Source organism: Lolium perenne, chromosome 6 (assembly GCF_019359855.2).
Source record: "Lolium perenne isolate Kyuss_39 chromosome 6, Kyuss_2.0, whole genome shotgun sequence".
NCBI classification, from domain to species: domain Eukaryota; kingdom Viridiplantae; phylum Streptophyta; class Magnoliopsida; order Poales; family Poaceae; genus Lolium; species Lolium perenne.
The window spans coordinates 261,078,917-261,099,532 of NC_067249.2; the positions used below are offsets into that span (position 1 = coordinate 261,078,917).

Sequence of the window (20,616 nt, forward strand, 5' to 3'; positions counted from 1 at the left end):
TTAGTTGCATATCTAGAGAATTTACCTTTGTGTCAAACCTAAATTGAAAAAGAACTAAAAATTGGTTAGCACCTATTCACCCCCCTCTAGGTGCGGCATACGATCCTTTCACGCGCAAAATGTCCGCTCGGTCATCGCATGGGCCCGCCTGGCAGGGACGCAATTGCATCGTCTTCCGCGGCATTACTTGCGAGCGGCGCGCTGCAGCCTTTGTAGGGCCGCGTTAATGGCACACCTCGTCTTCCGCGAGCATGCGCAGCGAGGCGGCGTTGCAGTGGCAGGCCATTGAAGGCGAGATGGCGTCCGAGCCTCTTAAAGGGACGCTAACGGCGGCCATTTCCCCGACCAAACCATTGCCACCTCCCGCGGTATCCACCCCACCGACGCCATGTGGAAGAAATGTTGGCCATTCCGCAAGACCAAGAACGAGCAAGAGTCTAGCGGCTCGTGGTCCGGCAAGAAGGCACGGGTCGGCCGGTACGTCCGCGTCGACTTCGCGCAATAGCTATGGGAGGAAAACCGACCGGTACCATGGGCGGACGCGAACTTGTCGGGAGGGGGCTGGTACCTCAACTCGAGGCGCGTGCCGGTTCCCCCCGTGCCGCGCGAGGGGCAAGAGCAGCGGGACGAGGTGCGCCGCCGAGCGATCTTGCCGCCGGATCTGCAGGAAGATCCGGCGTACGCGCTGAACTCCTACAACTGGATTTCATTCGGGTCGTGGGAGTTCGACGCGCGTCGCCGCGCTGGCTACCTCGCCGATGTAGACTACTTCGAGCGCGAGATCGCCGCAGAAGAAGAAGAGAACGACCAGGAGGACGCAGACGAGGACGGCGACGAGGACGAGGACGAGGACGAGGACGTGACCATGGCACAGTACGGCCACGACGACGGCGGGCCTGCGTGGGATCCGGAGACCCAACCGCCAGACATTTCCGAGGAGGAGGCCATTGCCATGGCACTGGCCAACATCGAGTAGGACGAGCTCAACGAGCTCGCTTTGTGGGACGGGCTCGCAATCCAGCTCCGCGAGTCAGCGCTCGCGCAGGGGAGGCCGAAGACTCCTCCGGCCACGCCGACGCGTTCCAACGACCGCGCTCCACCTACTGCTCCGGCGTGGGATCCCTGGCCACAGCCTCCTTCCCATGCGGCGCTACCTCCTCCGATTGACCTCGTCAGCGACGACGACTAGTAGGCAGCACCTACTTTTAGCACGCCTTTCTGGCTTTTTTATGTTTTTTTATTAATGTAAATTATGACTTCATGAACGAAAAAAAAATTTATGCGTCGTGCCGCTGGAGCCACACCCCGACGGAAACGGATGCCCAGACGATTTCGACCATTTTGTACGACACAAACGAACACGACGCGTTCATTTGGACGTCCAAAATGCGTCGCACCGCTGGAGATGCCCTAATATCTCAAATCGAAATGAATGTGGATGTGGATGTGGATATATAGATAAACCAGTCTTCCCTAGCTAGTGGTACAGTAGAAGGTCGTGGTACGGACTAGGGTACATGGTACACAGGCACCTGCGTTGCTGATGCGCCCCGTTGAAAAGAGCACAGAGCGGAGCAGTACAAGCTTAAATGAGGCCGATCCGAACAAGCACGACATCCCGGCCACGGCGACGTCAGCCGGCCCATGCACGCCGTAGGAACACGCGGTGGCGATCGACCTCCCACGTCGCAAGTCGCAACAAACGGAGAAAGCGCTACGTGGACTACTGACTACAGCATGCAGAAACGAAACCGAACTCGGCACCCGCCCAATCGCCCATGCCGGTGCGGCGCAGCGCGTTTGCCGACTGCATGAACGGCGACACTTCCACCCGAAGCAACCACACATCAGGCCCCCCGCCGCCGCCTCGCGTTTGCCGACGAGGTGCGAGGGGTCCCGCCACGGCGGCGGAAACGCGGAGGCCGCGGCGTCGCCATCCTGTGGCTGCGTCTCCTGGGTCTCGGCGTGCTTTGGTTCGCTTCTCCACGCTCTGGCCTGGCTCGTGTCCCCCATCGGGTGGCGCGACCTCGTCTCTGCATGCAGCGCACCGCGGTCCAATCGCATTAAACAAGCCACTGCTGGCCGCACACAGCAGCGACACAGGCTTGGTTTGCTAGCGGAGGTGTGCAGGGGAAGGCTGCACGCCTACGGCTAGGTACATGGATCGATAGGGTACATGTACACATCGGTCACTTCGATCCAGAGCACCATGGAACCCGCATCCATCACTACTGATGCTCCGTATTCTTTTTAGAGATTGAAACCGGAACTAATATGTAGTCCCTTCAGTTCATATTAATTGACTCTAATATGGATGTATCTAAAACTAAAATATGTCTAGATACATTCATATTGAAATCAATTAATATGAATTGGAGGGAGTACTACTCTTTGCCAACATATTTTCGAGAAACATGCTACATGGCTAGCCTATGAGAGGTGGAAGGCAATCGCGCAATGACAAAATTGGCACAAGCGTGATGTCCCTGGGTGTGTGCCCTTTCGATGCAGGTAAAACACCAGCAAGCTACGCAGTGCTTTGCTCTCACTCTCTTGTCGAGACTACGTACATGTACGTAGGAGAAAGTACACATCAACCTTAGAGCAGGTCTAACAGACCCCGTAAAAGGGGCAAACCCGTATAATAACCGCCGATTTTGAGGGTTTCGGCTCTACTCGGCCGTCTAGCACGCCCCGTAAAAACGGCCCTCGCATCTTTTTTTGCTGTTTTCGAGTACGGGGTGGGTCGTCGCCCCCTACTTGTGCGGGGTGGGAGCGGGGATAGTGGGCGAAACCAGTATCGCCCACTCCACTGCGCGGGAAGCAATTCGCTGAAGCCAACCGCCGCCGCCGCCGCCTGATCTCCTCCCCCGCGCCCTTCCCGGCCGGATCCGGCCGCCATGGACCGTCCGCAAGAGCCGCCTACCGCCAGCGGTACACCTCCTTCGGGCGCGGTGGTTGATGTCCCCGTCGGAGGTCCGCCGGCCGCCGGCGTCGTGTCGGCCATGATCGCCTCCACCATCTCGTCGAAGAGGAAGAGGATCCCGAAGCAATTTTTCGAAGCACCTGCGGCGGCCGCCGATTCACCGGGCGAAGCGCCGCCGGCTGCCAAGAAGACGGGCCGGGTGAAGACCAAGGCGGCCGGGCCGAGGGGCGCCGCGCCGGCCAAGGTGCGGACAAAGGCAATCAGCCGCATCGGCCTCGCGCCTCCACCGCCCTCCAAGGTCACGACCCCTCCTCCGTCCGTTCCAGCCGTTGCGCCGCTCGCGCCGCCCGCGCCGCCGCCACCCACCATCGACGTAGACAAGGTGTTCGATGTTGAGTCCACAACATCCTACTTGGACATGCTCAACGATTCCGCGGTGAATTTGGACGCCGGTATCGGTGCATTCGATGGGGAGTGCAACGTTGAAGACTTTGATGACGAGGAGGAGGATGAGGGTGACGAGGAGGAGGTGCTTGAGGTTGATCCGGCTGCCGCCGGTTTTTCGTCGACGCCGAAGCCACGCACGGCGAACTACAGTGAGATCGAAGACGCCATTTTGGTCCGTGCTTGGAGCAAGGTGGGGATGGATGCGTGCACCGGAGTGGACCAAGGCGGCAAGCGCTATTGGCAGCGCATTGAGGATCTGTACCACCAGCTGAAGCCTCGCACGAAGAGCATGGCGGACAGATCCTACCGCTCCCTTGAAGGCCGATGGAACATCATCAAGCCGGCTTGTTCTCGTTGGAGTGCTGCCATGGATCAAGTGGCCGACAACCCTCCTAGTGGATGCGTGCCGGAGGACTATGTAAGTTTTCCTTGTGTTGATGATGTGGAAACATCACAAGCTATCCATATTATGTGTTCATGATGTGGAAACATCTCCTCATACTATTGTTGTGCAGCCCAAGTATGCTCAACAACGGTACAAGGACATGGCCGGCTCAAAGAACAAGGAATTTCAATTTCAACATTGCTTTTCCATCCTTCAACATCTTCCTAAATGGAAGTTACGGGACAACGAGCCAAAGTGCTAGAAGGAGGCACTTCTCACCATGGACGATGAAGCAGAGGACATGAGTGGGAGAAACACCTGCAAGCCCGAGGGCAACAAGAAGGCCAAGGAGAGGGTCAAGGTAGAACTTGAAGCAGCTAGCTTCCGGGAGAAGTTGGATCAACTCATGAAGTCCAAGGAGGCATTGACGATGAAGACGTTGGAGACCAAGCTCCTCATCACCGACAAGAAGAGTGAGGTGAAGCTTGCCAAGGTGCAAGCAAGGAGGAAGATGCCAAGTTGAAGGCCGAGCTTGACATGAAGATGATCGCAGCCAAAGAAGCCAAGACCATGAAGGAGCTCTTGGCCGAGGAGAGGGAAATCATGATGATGCGCACCGACGGCATGGACGAGGATCAACTGGCGTGGTGGAACGAGACCAAGGCGGACATCATTGCGAGGAAGAAGGCTGCGCGTCAAGCTCGTGCTCAAGGTGAGTCTCCGGCGAGCGGTGGCGCCGGTGGCGATGGATCCCTTGATGGTTGATCACATTTGGGAACTTCCGTGGCTTGAACATTGCCTATGATCGCGTTGTGATGATAAAACTATGAATTATGCATCACATATTTTGGATGTGCTATGTTTGATGTGAAATTGTTGTGCTTGCTGTCTAAAACCCTGTTTTGAGGGGCAGGAAACTCGGACGAGCTAGCAGAACCCGTATCCCCACCCCGTAAAACAGAAATATTCAGCCAGTGAAAAACCGGATACAGGACCCTCTACTCGGGTTTTACGGGGCGAAAAAATACGGGACCTGTTAGACATGCTCTTATCCTATCTAGTTGAGTAGTTGGCCCCGCTTGGCACCTGTTGAGTGAGTAGTGTACACAGGAGTAGCAAGTCGGGTTGTTTAGTTAAAAGTATCTACTGTACTACTCCCTCTTGGGCGCTGTTATTAAGGAGTACTCCAGGAGCTGGTCATGGGCACGGATTAGTGTCGTGCTTGGCTAGCATCCAGACTAACCAAGTTTTTAACGAGGAGCTAGGCTGTAGGGGTGTCTCCTCGGGAGGACGAATGTTCTGTTCCGTTATCCTATCCGTCGTGTACGTGGATTGAATATAGCTCCAAGATTCGTGCGGGCGGGCGAGCGTGCGCACGCCTGGGGAGGCGGGGCCGGCTCCGGCTGTGCGGGTGGGGACCATGTAACGGTCAAGCTCAGCTGGAGGGAGCTCGGGCGTGGAAAGGTACGTCATATGTCCACTGCCGCGGCAATGCTGCTGCTGCATACGGAGTACTCGTGAGCAGACCTGCGAAGCGTGGCTTCGCCTGCCGCCATCTCTTTCCCATTTCTTGCTGGTCTCAGGGCATATCCAGCGCCGCGACGCAAACGGACGCTCAGCGACCGTTTTCATCTGCCGTGATCGGAAATGCGTCTAGGGCCTGTTCCAGCGGGCGACGCAAAGTGACCGGGCCGTCCGCGGAGACGCAAACCTGGCCCAAATATGCGCCAGCGATGCGTCTCGGCGGACGTCCGGAAACGTCCGCTCGTGTCTGGCGGACGTTTCGGCTGGCCCGCCTGGCAGCGACCCTGCGTCGATGCGTCTTCTCAAACGCGCCAACGACTGCAAAACTGCGTCGCTGCATCGCTTTGGCACACTGCGCCACTTTAATAGCGACGATGCCTCGGCTGCCGGGCGGCCGCCCACCTCCGCCAACCAGGTTAATGGCGACGCCACGCGTCCCGCGGCCACCGCATGCCGCCGGCCTATATAAAGGGGGCGCGCGTTCTTTTTCCTCATCCACTCCTCCAAAGAAACCCTAGCTAGCCGCCACAAAGCTCGACCGTAGCGCCGCCTAGGTGTTCTTTCGACGCAGCCAAGCCCGCGAGGAAGTCCATGGCCGGTCCTGGTGGCCGGCGAGGCGGTCGAGGCCGCGGCCACTGGCGCCCCGTGGCGGGCGAGGGCCGCCGTGGTGGAGCAGCTACGGCCCCACGCTCGCCGTCGCCTGCACCCTCCTCGTCCTCGCAGGAGGAGCGCTGCTTCGAGTTCCTCCTCCGCATCGACGACGACCCACTCACCATCAAGCGGCTACCAGACAAGTTCGCCGAGTTCGTCGACGGCGTCGAGCCGGCGCATTTGCAGCTACGGGAGGCCAGCTGCAACTTCTGCCGCTGGACCGTGGAGGTCCTGTTCGACGGGCAGGGCAAGATGTACCTGCACACGGGGTGGGACAAGTTCGCCCGTGACCTCGACCTCGAGCCCGGCTGCCAGCTCACCTTTCTCTACGAGGGGGACGGTGAGATGATCGTCAAGGTGTTCGACGACACAGCCTGCCGCAGGCACTACCACACCGACGACTCCGGCTCCGACACCGATAGTTAGAACGTCGAGTGTTCTTTCTTTCCAGCGAATCTGGCTATAGGCCAGACGAAGCCAGTAGTGGAGGTCCCTGTCTGTTTTTCCTCGGTAGAACCAACAAGGGCACCGTCTCCTCCCGCTGGATTTTCCAGTTTGGATGATTGGGTGTGCCCTCGAATGTTCTTCCTTGGCTTCTATTTTTTTAAATTTTATATTTCTGTCAACCATGGTTCAAACTATGTGTTAGTTTGTGTAAACCATGTGCCTAACTATGTGTTAGTTTGTGTAAAATCATGTTTTAAAATGTTATATTTGAAACTATGTTTAAATGGAGAAGAGGGAAGAAAGGAAAAAAAATTAAATGCGTCCCCCCGCTGGAGCAGACACCAGACGCAAACGGACGCGCGGACAAAAACGGTAACTTTTGCGTCCGCAGTGCGACGAAAACGGACGCTCATGGACATTAAAATACGTCGCGCCGCTGAAGATGCGCTCATAGCCCCCGCAGAGAGAGTGCATGGAGCCTAGTCGAACGGGACAGCTAGCCCCTCCCTCTCTTTCCCTCGACGGCGCCGGCGGGCAGAGCTCCGCCTGGGAAGCCCCCGCAGCCTTTCCCTTCCCGCGTGGATATTTGCCTGGTCCGGTCGTGCCTAGTTCTGGTCAACCTCCATTAATTTTGCTTTGGTGTTTGGATGGCCGTTGGATCTGAACGAAGGGTGGATGTAGGGGTGCAAGGCAAGCTGTGCCTTGTGACTAGCAAGGCACTGGATCTCTGTCCAGTCGAACGCATACCTCGTACGGGAATCTTGTTGGATAAATTATCTTGTAGCAACAGTTTTTATGATTTGTATTCATGAAATATTTTTTATAATTTTTTAAAACATAAAAATACAGTTTTAAATATTTCAAAAACCGGGAGCACCGGTGCTCATGTGCATCAAATCTTCGTCTAGAGATTTGGTGCACACTAGCAGGAGTGATTCTTTTTTGGCAAAATAATTAAAAATTATATTTCCAAGTTTTAGAAAAATCTAAAAATAAATCATGATGTAGTCAGGATTGTATCCCACAAACTTGTCAAATTTCAACTGAAAATAATGTGTATTTAGGGCTGCACAAAAAATATATGAGTATAGCGATTCAAATATCCAAAAAAAAAAAATCAGACTTTGTCATTTTTGTGTAGGTCAGAAAACAAGAATGTTTTTAATTCAGATTTTATATGTTAGAGGAATACATCATTAACTACATTTAGAATTTTGTTACATAATTTTTTGAAATATATAAATATAATTATTGATTTTTAATACAATAAAAGAACTAGTGCCTATGATCCAAAAGGAATTTTCGAATAAAATAGCGGAATATTTCAAACAAAAAGCTCATACTATTGTAGCATCGTTAACTACTTCCCTCAGTATCCTAACCTCGGCAAGAAGCACCGCCACTTGCTTTTTGCGACACCCGCCACTAACTGTTTGCACCACTGCCGCTAACCGTTGGTATTTTGCGCTGCTGTATTTTAGCGCGTATGGTGAAATACTCCTTTTCATGGATGATATTTTTAAACATCTGATAAAGTAGTTAAATGAACATCGCAATTTTCTTTTAGCGCGCTGGCTATTTGAGGCACCACGCGGTGCAACGCTGATCGAATGACCAGTGATGCCGTGTGATGGATCCCAAGTTACGTACGACCCCCCTTGAAAGGAACGCAAGTTACGACTATAAACAGAGTCTTCACGATGGATCACGTACGACATTCCGGCCATCGTGTCGTCACTCTGGCCGTACCGCCATTTCCTAGCACCCTCTCACTCAACAGGTACGCGTCACCAACAGGCATTTGCAGTGGACAGGTTGCACACCTGAACGATTTGGACTTTTGAGGCATGGGCGGGTGATATTTGCGTTGGCTCTTCGTCGTGGTGTCCTCCACCATCACGTACGGTTCGTCACGCTTGAGATATCAAAGCGCTGCTGTGGCTACTTGCAGAAGAAACGGGATCTAAACTGAACCCGAATGCCTATACGAGGTACTGTAGTATGCAGGAGACAGCACGGCGGGGCGGCCGCGTCGATTTGGTCGAGCACGCAGCAGCAGCAGCTCGGCCGAGGAGGAGACAGTGGCTCGGCGCCGAGAACACGGGACGTCTCCGGCGTGCGTCGGGGCACGCGGTGGAAGGGCAGCTTCGATTGGCTCCCGCGCGCCTGTCTAAACAAACAAGCGGCTCGATACTGTACTTGAGTATTTATGTTGGAGCAAGATGCTGCAGAGAATCGTGGAGACACAGCGTCGCTACAGCGGCAACAGCTGCTGCTATGCAGCGCTCTCTCCTCTGTCTACGAGAGAGCATAAGAGCATCTCCAACAGGCGCGGCGCGCTATACCGCCGTTTCGGCGCGCTGCAAACCGCTGGCGCGTGTGCTAGCGATTTTTCTCCCGCCGGAGGCTGCATTTTGCAGCGCGCGTTGGTGCGGGAAAAAGGCACCTCCGCCGGAGGCTATATTTTGCAGCGCGTTTCGACCTTTAAATTCAAAATTAATCAACCGAACGATTAAAATTTGATCGAAAATACGAATATTTAAAAAGTTCAACGATACAGCGCGACATAGTAGTCGAAAACGAAAATCTAACTACTCGGAGTCCCAATCGAAGTCCGACGAGTGGGTGCTCGGAGTCGTCTCCGACACCGGCGTCGACGTCCACTCGAAGGAGGAGGAGAAGGACACAACGATTGTCGACGGCCCTGCGCCGTTCTTCTTCTCCTCCGCCTTCCTCGCCGCCTTCTCGGCCCTCGCCGCCATCCTCGCGGCGGACTCGGCGCGGCGCTTCTCGCGGCTCGCCTTCTTCTTCGCCTTGAGCGCCGCCTTCTCCTCCTCCTTCTGCGCGTAGAAGGCCTCCGTCGCGGCGAGGTCTTCGGGGAACTGCCGCGCCCACTCGGCGCGCATCGCCTCGTCGCGCTCCGCGATGAGGAGACGCCCGCTCATTTCGCGTCGCCGGCGCGCCTGCTCTGCGTGATGACGGGCGACGGCGGTGCGAGCATCTCACTTTGCTCGCGGGTGTAGACGTCGTGGAAGTTTAACGACCGCCGGGAGCGGCCGAGCCGCCACGCGACGGCGTCGTGGCGCGCGCGCCGCCTCGTGCGCCGTGTCGAATGTGCCGAGACGAATCCGCTCCTCGCTGGAGCGGATCTCCGCGTCGAATCGGCCGCTCGGCCGCGCGCGGACGCCGTGGTAGCCGGAGGATGGGCGGCGGCGCGGCGGCATCTTCGCGTCGTCGGGGAACGGCCGGAGGTGAAGCAGCGCGGGAGGGAGAGCGGCGGGGAGAGAGAGAGAGAGGCGCGGGAGGAAGACGCGTGGAATGAGTGTCACAGTCGCCGCTTCGCGCGTGTCGTCTAAATAGCGCGCGCGGCAGCCGACGCGGCAGATTTCCCGCGCGGGATGGCGCAAACGCGGACGCGCGGCAAACTTTTTTACCGCGCCTGCTGGAGCTGCGCGCGAGCGCCCGCGCGCGCCAAATCGGCGGTTTTTTTGCCGCGCGGGCCTTTTAGCGCGCCTGTTGGAGATGCTCTAAGAGCAAGGACAATAAATATAGCCTGCTGCTAGCTATATAACTCATACCATGTCACTTATAGCCCGCAAAAATGAAAACACTAATACAATAAGCTAGCTACTCCTCTGTCTACGAGTTCGTTCTTTTCCAAAATTTAAAGTTTCTTGTAAGGAGCATGATCTGCGGGGCAGTTTTGCAGCTTGTAAAATCGATTTGGAGGTGCATTTGAATATGGTTTAAATTTTAAGGGGGTGTAACGGTGAAGCAGGCTCAGCTGCGCGGGTGGGGGCTGCAACGGTGAACCTCAGCTCCGGCGCGTGTGCAAAGGCACGTCATGTCCCCGCTGCCGCGGTGCTCTGCTTCTGCGTCCTCGTGAGCAGCGAGGCGTGGCTTTGCCTGCCGCGCGCGATTTCTTTCTCCCTTTTCCTCCCGTCTCGTAGCCGTAGCAGGAGTAGGCTGTTGGTCACAACTCAGAACACGCAGAGATAGAGATAGTGCATGGAGGCAGGCCGAGGGGTATAAGCGCCATTTAACACCTGACAGAGACCGACTGACTGACTGACTGACTGACTGACGGGTATCGCTGTTTAGCTTTGTGGTTTAGAATTCCCTGGCCCATATTATCCACACGCTCCCGTCGTCGCGCGTGTGATGATGACGCTGATGCAGGACCCGAACCCACACCTTTTGCCTTGGGTCCAACTTGCGGAGACCCACCCAGAAATGCCTACTCTGTGTATCTTTTGCGTGTGGTGTTGCGGTGCGTAGGCAGGATTCAGGCCGACGGCCGATGGGGAAGGCCGGCCGGCGACTGCGCGAGGCCCCAGGAGTACTCACCGGATGGTGTGTGTACGTACGTATGGTCAGCCTGCTGCAGCCGTGTACGGTGTACCCCTCCCAAACTCTACTGTGGGTAGGACCCGTGTCGCTCCAGGCCAATCGGTTATCGGTAGCATAGCAGCACGTCCCCTACTGTTGCTAGCTTTTACCCCTACTAGCCGCCTGCTGTAGCTGTATTGCTGTGCCCTGCTTGTCGCCGTCAGCCCGCTCTGCTCATACCATACTGGCAACGGCGATGGCAGCAGCAGTAGCAGGCCTCCCATCCCTCCCCTATCAGCGGATCGGATAGGGACATGGACATCCACCTTTTTTCTGTGGCGTGTGGTGGAACTGCCAACTCCTCCTTGTCAGACAGAGTTTGAAAACGCACTGCGCGCTTTCTCTCACGAGCGTTCGTGGGCCGCGTTGCCGGATTATATGATCTGGTTGGGTTGCAACGTCCGGCCCACTGAGGTTTCACGGGCTGCATGGGAAATGCAGATACTACCGGACTGAAATGTTATCCCCAAGAGTCGATTCATCTTCGTCGTTCCGTTCGGAAAGGCAGCCTGCCCGATATCCCAGCCAGAGAGTGCGTGCAGCCCGCACGTTCCTTTGGGCTCGACCCATTTTCCTTCTCTGCTGTTTGTTCCACTTTAACATGTCTTCGCGGCTCGCCCGAGCAGGTTTTATGTTTCTGTACCTTTAGTGGTTGTTTGAACCGCACAATCGATTGAACAGGGATAATACAAGGCAATAAAAGGAGGGGAACCCTCATTTGTCACCTATTACAGTTGAGGGAGAGATTTAACATCTTCATAGGAACATCAAAATAACTATCTATAAAACTACAAACCAAAACTGAACAAAATAACATCTTCGTAGTATAACATTTTAGATATTGAAATATCTTTAGAGATGCAATTTTGAACATTCATTTGTTGTAGTATATGTAAACTCGTACTATTATTTTTAGAAAAAGTTTTTCCTCTCCAAGTTCAAAAGTTTCATTTGATGCATATCGAAATGTCACTTATTTTTGGATTGGATGGAGTTCATAATTTTTTTTACAAAAGAGAAAGGTATTTGGCTTTACCAAGGCTTGAATTTTTTTACTCTTTAATTTGTCACACTTTAGTGCGACAAAAAAAGCAAGGCTGATCAAGACTAGTTATCCAATGTAATACGAAATGAGCTAAACTTGATTCTTGTTCGTATTAGACTAGACGTCAAGCTGCTATTTCCTAGAGATTATTCAAGACTATATATCAAAAATATCTTTATAAGGGAACGAGTTAGCTGTATTGCAAGAACTAATGCAAAAGGGTTTGCGAAAAATATTAAAGAAATTTTAATATAGGACCAAACATGAAATATTTTCATTTTGAAACAAACTTTCTATATCAAATAAAATATTGCATGTAAAATACCGTTGTATCTGAAAACTAACTCTCATCATTTAAAAGAAGCAACTGAAGTCCAATTTACATCCTCCCAAGATAACGTCGAAACATAACCAGATGATGTGGCAAGATATGGATAATGCAAAGACTATCAATTGCAGTTATTCAGAATCTAATTATAGCATGATACATAGAAGATACTAATTAGTACTTAGGAAAAGTTTCAGTGCAAAAAAGCTTGGGCTTGGGAACTAATAAATGAAAAATACTCGTATTTAGGTCTGAACATAATACATTGTTATACGAGAAAATAATGAATACATTCTATTATAGGTCCAGTCAAGACATATTTTCATTATGAGAAGAACTTACTGCATCTAGTTAATATTGCCACAAAAAATGTTGTGTCTAAGAAATAACTCTCACCAATTAAAAGGAGCAAATGAAGTCCAATTTATGCTCTCCCAAGATAACAAAATATAACCAGATGATGTGGCAAGATATGGATAACATAAATACTAGTAATTACAATTAATCAGAATCCAATGATGCCACGATACATGGAAGATACTAGGTTAGTAGTACCTAGGATAGATTTATTTTTATCTTATAAGAGATCAATGTTATATCAAAATATGTTGGATCTAAACAATAGAGTATCACACATGAAGAGAGGCAAGTCAGATCAAATTTATTACTTCACCTAAATACCATCGAGATTGGCATTGCAGTGGCATTTTGGAAGGCTGAGAGTTACATTTATCGAAAAAACTAGAGAATTGCAGTGACATTTTGCAAAAGATGAAAATTATAGTGGCATTTATCGAATACGCAATAACTGGAGTGGCATATATCTAATTAACCAAAAGACAAGAACAATGAAGAACAATAGTAATATCATGACGGGTTAGAAGAACAAGGTCCTTCGTAAACATAAATAATTTATTAAGAAAATTAGTTTGAACATGTAAAATTAACATTCGCACGTGGACACCGCTTACAACCGGCACAACGGTTCTCTTGGTGGAACCTATAGCTCCCGCCAACACCACCGCCGTTAGTCACAGTAGCCATCGCCCGCACTTGTCGTGTAACAGGGTTGAGCTTAGCCGTTGCGCCACCGCACGTGCATTTAAGACACGCCAACGCTCGCGGAAACACGTTGCGCACACCGTTGCAAGCGGCTCATCCATAACCGTATCCCTGGCCCGCGGCCGACGCCCACCTCCTCACCTTCCCACCTCGTTCCCAAGGTAAGCGGCGAACACATCACCCGTCGTTTCCGCCGCCTATCGAGTACTCATCTGGTGGCACCGACTCACCGGTCACTTAATGCTTTAAACCTGATCATGCCCCTTTCCAAACATAATCCCCTAACTTAACGTTGTAACCCGTTGAGCCTTTGATTTATTTCGCGTTGTTTGGGTAAAATTTAGAAATTTAGATTGCATCTTAGTTAGCGGAGGCCGGAAGACTGGACATTTGCTTGTCCCAAAATCACCATCATCATCTATAAACAACAAAACCCTCCCACAAAACCCGTAGTAGAAAAACAAGGAGACAGAACACAAATAATTCGAGGGTATGGTCTGAGCAAAGGACTGTACAGTTGACGAGTTGACAAGCGGTGGATTCGAGCATCCCGAGAACAGCAAAGCTCCAAAGTAACCGCGTTCTTCACCGTAAAGCTGTCAGAGCAGGCGCTGACACGGTGGGCCCGACCGTGGTCGTCTAGTCTTCTTCTTCGTCTCCCATCACTTTCCAAATCCACCACTAACCCCGCGCTTAGCAGCTCATTAATCCCACTCCGCAATTAATCCATTCCAAGAGAAAGAGAGAAGAGAGCCACCAAACCGAACCTCAGCCAGCGCGAGCCCAATTTATTGCCGTCCTCCTCTTCCCTCCCCCACCACCTCCGCTCCCGACGTCGCCGCCGATCCCGCCCCCCTCCCAGATCCGCCGGCAAGGCAATGGCGTGCTAGCCCCGCGCCGAGATGAGCCGCGCCCGCGGAGGACTCCTCTTCCCCCTCATCCTGCTGCTGCTCCCGGCGGCCTGCGCGCTTCACGGTATGCTTGCTCCCGCTCCCCCGCTCGCTGCTCCGTTTCGCTTTCTGCTCCCGTTGGGTTTGGGGAACTTCGGCCGGGGTCGGTGGCGTTGCGTGTGCTCTGGGTCACTGGGCGGGGCTTCAGGTTGCGCCGCTCGGGGGACTGCATTTCGGCGGGAATTCCGGCTCCTCGTTGGTCGTTGCTAGCTCGTAGTGGAGTGGAGTGGACACCGCAGCCGCGACGTTGCTGTCACGTGGTCGGGGTGATTGGGGTTGGGGAGCTGGAATCCCGGTGGGATTCTGTCGGCCCGGTTCGGTAGGGGCTGCTATTTTCGTGGGGGGACGGGCGCAATTCTGCTGTCGGCGGGCGTGCTCTCGAGGATTATTCTTTAGATTCTGCCGTGATCGATGATTTTAGCTGCTGGGGAGGATCTAGCTAGGTGTCCTTGAGTTCAGACGTGCGTATATATGATTCCAATTCCAGCTTGGGAGTCTGCCCCTGCCCCCTCCGAGAAATTTTTCAGCCTGTTGCCGCCGACACGGAGCCGGAATGCCCTGTGTGCGGGAAGGCTGTTTTAGCTTGGCATTGTCTTCTCATGGCTGTTCATAGGCCTGGAGAAGATGGTAGTATGGTCTGGTTCCAACTGGGACTATGTCCCCTGAGAGAATCTTGTGAGAGTGTCGCGGCCGACACGGATACGGACTGCTCTGTGAGAGGGAAGGATGTTATGTCGCGGAATTGTCTTCTCGTGGGGTCGATACTTGAACCAGATCATAACATCACTGCTTGTTTCTTATGCCAATGAACCATGGCACTCGTGGGCGGTTTGCGATCCATTTTTCAGCCGCTGCTGTTGTGCCCCGCTATACCAGGTAGGAGTTAGGAGTAGTTTGCATCTGAAGCACATTTAAACGGCAGGGGCGAGCGCACCCGGGCCACATTGCCAGCAAACAGATCAATTGTATAAAGTCTTGGCGCCTACGTAGCTCAAATCTAACCTGTATTACGGTCTCCGAATGCTCAGCCAACACTTGCTTGCAACCCAAGCTTTACCTGTATTGTCCTCTCTTAATTAAATCGGAGGTAGCGCTACTACCTGCCGCTTTCCGTTACTAGAAGGTTTTAGTTGTATGCACCCCAGTAGCACTGTTGACAAGAGATGAAGGTGTGGGATGGCACCTCTTCATTGGTAGTTATTCTTTCTGACAGTTAATTAATAACATTGTTACTTTCCGTTTCTTGAATGAATAATGCGCTTGGCATCTCTCGCGCTCTTTTCTTGAGCATGAAGCATTTTTTTTTTTGCGATTAGGATGACGCACAAGCGAACATGGAGCACCACATGCACACCACCACACGCCCATGCGAGCGCGCTTCCTAACCACATCTTTAAAACTCCAGACAGTCTATCACACAGCAGCTCCTGCTGAAAAAAGTATTTCCTATTTTTTTTTTCATGTATGAGGAAGGAGGCCTTGTTGCCGTGACGTGTTTTAGCATGCTAAATTTTGAAACGTTCAGTATGATATTTTTTTTAACACAAGCGTTTCCAGATTCAACACAAAATTTATCCAGGACCATACTACTAGAAGATTTTAATTGCCTTTCCAGTTCGCCAATTCTTATTTTTAGAAACAGAAACAACGAATGGGCATTGCCTATATGGATACCAAGTATAAATGTACAATGGGTCCGAGCCTTCTTGAATTAACCATTTGAAAGTACACATGTTAATCTGAATACGATGATCGGTCGAAGTTTTCCTCTGATCAGTTTTTGCATTTTTTTCTCAAATGTAAACTTATTCCCTTGATTCTCCAGCAAACATAATTCCTAGTGCAGCGCCGCATCCATCAATTTCCCCTGATATAAGAGTGTTTGGACCTCGAATTTCCCCGGCATTTTCTCCAAGGATATTGTCTCCAGAATCTCCTGGTACGTAATTGTGACAATGTCAGCGCTAAAAGTTCATGCTTAAATTTTCTAATCATGGTTTAATATCTACTATTATTACAGGCATCCTTGTGCACCCTCCTCCACATAGGCACCACAGACGATCACACCATGCTCCTCCGCCATCCTCATCTCCCCCGCCTGAAGGTTTGCCATTTATGTTTGCAATGTTAAGCTTCAATCTTTTCCTGCATTTCATCTTCGAGTTACTTCACCTGATCCTAGATTTTGTTCACCCCTCTGCGGACTATTCTTTTTGGTACTAGTACTGTTGAGGCATGGACTGATTTGGATTCTAAATATAAGATTGTGTGTTTTCCTGTAACCTTTTGTATTAAATATTTTTGTGTGCCTTCAGCAGGTTGCTCTAGCACAGTTTGCCCTGCGCCCATGAGTTCAACACCCATTGGTTCCCCCTGTGGTTGTGTGCTTCCCCTCAGTGTAATTGTTGACATTGATGTAGCTCCATATTTACTATTCATGCACACAGCAGAATTAGAAGTTGAAGTTGCAGCTGGGACATTCCTTAAACAAAGCCAGGTGAAGATTATGGCTGCAATTCCAAGTATCCAGGATGACCAGAAAACAAGGGTCACCTTTTATTTAGTGCCACTAAGAGAACACTTTGATAGCTATACTGCATACCTAATATCCGATAGGTTCTGGAATAAAAAGGTTCAGATTAATTCATCTGTTTTCGGAGATTATGATGTTATTAATATTACCTATCCAGGTAAAAACCTATATATGGAGTATTTGCTTCTTAGATTAACTACTTCAATTTATTATTCATGTGTGCATTGTTGTCAATGCAGGGCTGGGACCTGCGCCACCAGCTATGTCATCGCGGGCATCAGGTCCTACAGGAAGTGGAGAAGATCCTATAACCGCAAATGTGAATCCGCAGAAGAAGAAGAAAATTGATACCTGGATCATCGTGATAGTTTCAGGGTCTTCTCTGGCACTAATTGTGGCATGCGCTGTGCTCATCATTCTATTAGTGAAGTGCAGGAAGTTCAAACGGCTTCATGAGGCTGGGAGCCCTCCAATCACCCCGGCAGTTAAAAGACGACACGGTAATGTGAACAGTTTTGTTATAGTTAATATGCTGTTTTACTATTCTTGCTTACTGTGCATAAATGGTATTCTAAGTATTTCTGCCCTACATCAAATTTACCTACTACTCTTGGATGGTATTTCTACTTCAAGTGATTTTATTGCCACGTAGAGGTTGGTAATCAGAGTTACACTTCTCAGCAAGGCAGCATAATTGGACAGTTTTGTCTATAAATTTAATCAAACCCTAATTTGGTAGACAAACTATTTAAGTCTATTGGTCTCATCGTTTAGTGCTCAAGTGCTGTGCGTGCTTATGTGCTGCATGTAAATCTGCATGTTTAGTCATCGCCTCTTGTGAAAAAATAATGTCGTTTTGTATGTTTGCTGTAAGAACTTTTTTAAACTTCAGACAACCTTTTCACAATGCAGTTTTGCTGCTGACACTGCATTTATGACAACAACTTATTGTGTGATACACAGGTGGCAGATCAATGTCAACTAGCTTGGTGAGCTCTGCATCGGCGTCAATGTTCTCAACAGTGGCTACTTGTGCAGCATCAGTGAAGACATTTTCGCTATCGCAACTTGAAAAGGCTACTGATGGTTTTGATTCAAGAAGAGTTTTGGGTCAAGGTGGGTTTGGACGTGTTTACCACGGGACCATGGATGATGGAAACGAGATCGCTGTTAAATTGCTGACAAGAGAGGACAGGAGTGGCGACCGTGAGTTCATTGCAGAGGTGGAAATGCTCAGTCGACTGCACCATCGTAATCTTGTCAAATTGATTGGCATTTGCACTGAGCGGGCCAAAAGGTGTCTTGTTTATGAGCTTATACGCAACGGAAGCGTGGAATCTCATCTTCATGGTATGTTATAATTATCAGTAATACAAGCTATGCTATGTTTAGTGGTAACTGTTCAAACCATGATGTTAATTTCTTATGTACTAATGCATGGCAAGCAAAATGAGATATCTTAAGGGTCTTCTAAGTTTAATCTAAGAAAATGACTAGATGAGGTTGCTCCAACAGTTTCTTTCACCTAAGCATAGACTGGCAGGACCAGCTGCCATTCTAGTTCAAATCTAACAGCATGAACTTCCTTCAATGATATGCCTCATTGAAAGCACTGGGCCATTCTAAAAAAACAGAGAAATCACCGGGCTGTTTTACAAAACAAAATTTGACTCCATACTTATCCCTTTACGCCTATACCATGAATCTTTGTGTTAATCTGATTCATCGCTATGTCCAGGTGCTGACAAGGATAAGGGCCTGCTGAACTGGGATGCTAGGATGAAAATTGCTCTGGGCTCTGCTAGAGGCCTGGCGTACCTACATGAAGATTCAAACCCTCATGTCATACATCGTGACTTCAAAGCTAGCAATATATTGTTGGAGGAAGATTTCACTCCCAAGGTTACTGATTTTGGTTTAGCAAGGGAAGCAACCAATGGAATTCATCCCATTTCTACTAGGGTAATGGGCACCTTTGGGTAAGACAATTTTTTAAGCTATATGAACTTTGGCACATAAATATGCTCGAAAGTAGCTTGTCTTTACTCGATTCCATTTTGATAATCCTCCGTGTCTAAAAAGTAAAATTTCTGTGATCATACAGGTATGTGGCTCCAGAATATGCCATGACAGGGCATCTTCTTGTCAAGAGTGACGTATACAGCTACGGGGTCGTCTTGCTGGAGCTTTTATCAGGAAGGAAGCCTGTAGGTATGTCTGATACTAGCATGGACCCTGAGAACCTCGTGACCTGGGCTCGTCCTCTTCTATGCAACAAGGAGGGCTTGGAGAGGCTTATCGACCCTTCTCTGAACGGCAACTTCAATTTCGACAACGTAGCCAAGGTGGCATCCATTGCTTCGGTGTGCGTTCACAACGATCCATCACAGCGACCATTTATGGGCGAAGTGGTGCAGGCGCTGAAGCTTATATACAACGATGCAGAGGAGGCTGGTGGTGATTCCTACAGCCACAGGGAATCATCGTGTGACCCAGACGATGACCGACAAGGAGGCTTCGTCTTTGACAGTGGCAGTGGTAGCTGGTGGCATAGCGGGGCTTCTGGGCATCTAGACTACCGGGACAACTCACCATTTATAAACATGGAATACAGCTCCGGCAGAATAGAAGCAAGGCAGGAGCATGATGACCCTAACTTGGTAGCATCAACAGGTTTTCATGTACAAAAACCAGCACTCCAGAGTAGATCAGCCCCTCTGCGGACAAAGAAGCTCTCTCCGTCCCAATGGTCAAGAGGCAGCTTCAGCGAGCATGGGCGGCCACCTCGACATTGATTTTATAAACTAGTGTTAGACTGCTAGCTTCAGTTTCTAGACCTGAGATTGTGGAGGCTGGGGGGATGCAATTCGCCTCCCGATGATTCTTGCCTCCGGTTAGTGTACAGTTTTCCAACAGAGTCCCAGTGACCCTCTGGTAGTCTGATATTGTCATCTGCCTTGGGCTGCCTGTTTCCCTAGAAGAAAGGAGGATGGGGCTGGCAGTTTGGCTGGCAGATGCTCTCTAATTTTGCAAATCGTGGTTCATTCCTGGTGTATCAGATTTGGTGATCTGGGTAGGGAATTTAGTGCCAGAAATTCTGGGCAATATCATCGTGTTGTTGTTGTCTTGTGTGAGTTGTGCCTTGCCGATGTACTGGATTATTAATAGTTGAAGTGATCTTGCTCTCATTGGCAAGGTGAAATATAGTCTCCTCTGCTTCAGTTAGTTCCTCTCTTTCTGTTGCATGTTTTATGGCTATGCCTTTTGACTGTTTGTGTTCAGAGTTCATGGCTGCATGCTGAACACATGCGTGCGGGTGCAGTCGATGCTCCTTTTATGCTTGTCCAAAATGGGTGCCAGGATACCTCTGTCATACTAAATCGCCGTTCTATAGTTGTTCCTTGCATCATTCAGTGGGGCAAGTAATAGTAATGAACTGATCACAGCACAACACTGTTTTGAAGCAAAACTGGTAAGGATTTCACATGAATCTCTGTAGAATCTTTCACACAAAACAACAGTTGACTTCAGCATCTGTTTGGAGGCATGGACCTTTGTAGAAATAAATTGCACATCCAGCAACATTTCATTCCCAAACGCCGCCGCCATGGATGCCCGCTATGGACTGCGGTGCCGCCGCCCAAGGATTGGGATGGATGGAAGGGAGGGAGATTGGTTACCTTGTGACGGCGATGAGGTGGAGGCGGAGACCGAAGACAACGGATTCCTTTTTTTTTTTCTTTTTTCCTTTTGAGGGGTATAAAGATAGCGGATTCCTATACTGCACAGGAGCATGGGCTGCGTTCCGGCAAGGTTCTAGATGTTTTTACCTTTTTCTTTTTATTTTTTCGTTCATTTTTCTGTTTTGTTTTGTTTTGTTTTTTCTTTTCTGTTCGCTTTCCTGTTTTATTTTTTGTTTTATGTCTCCT

At 50.4% G+C, this 20,616-nt stretch overlaps 1 protein-coding gene across 2 annotated transcripts; it reads left to right on the forward strand.

Moving 5' to 3' along the window:
• The first annotated feature begins 14,025 nt into the window (after positions 1–14,025).
• Positions 14,026–19,912, forward strand: LOC127305371 (receptor-like serine/threonine-protein kinase ALE2). Of its 2 annotated transcripts, none has more exons than XM_051335783.2 (8): positions 14,026–14,179; positions 15,980–16,093; positions 16,175–16,258; positions 16,470–16,844; positions 16,927–17,187; positions 17,651–18,037; positions 18,426–18,666; positions 18,792–19,912. In XM_051335783.2, the coding sequence occupies exons 1-8, from the start codon at positions 14,107–14,109 to the stop codon at positions 19,480–19,482; spliced, it is 2,226 nt and encodes a 741-aa protein (XP_051191743.1). In that variant the 5' UTR covers positions 14,026–14,106; the 3' UTR covers positions 19,483–19,912. The 2 variants fall into 2 exon arrangements, with proteins under 2 accessions (XP_051191743.1, XP_051191744.1); XM_051335784.2 differs by having other exon boundaries at positions 16,473–16,844.
• Positions 19,913–20,616: the final 704 nt, after the last annotated feature.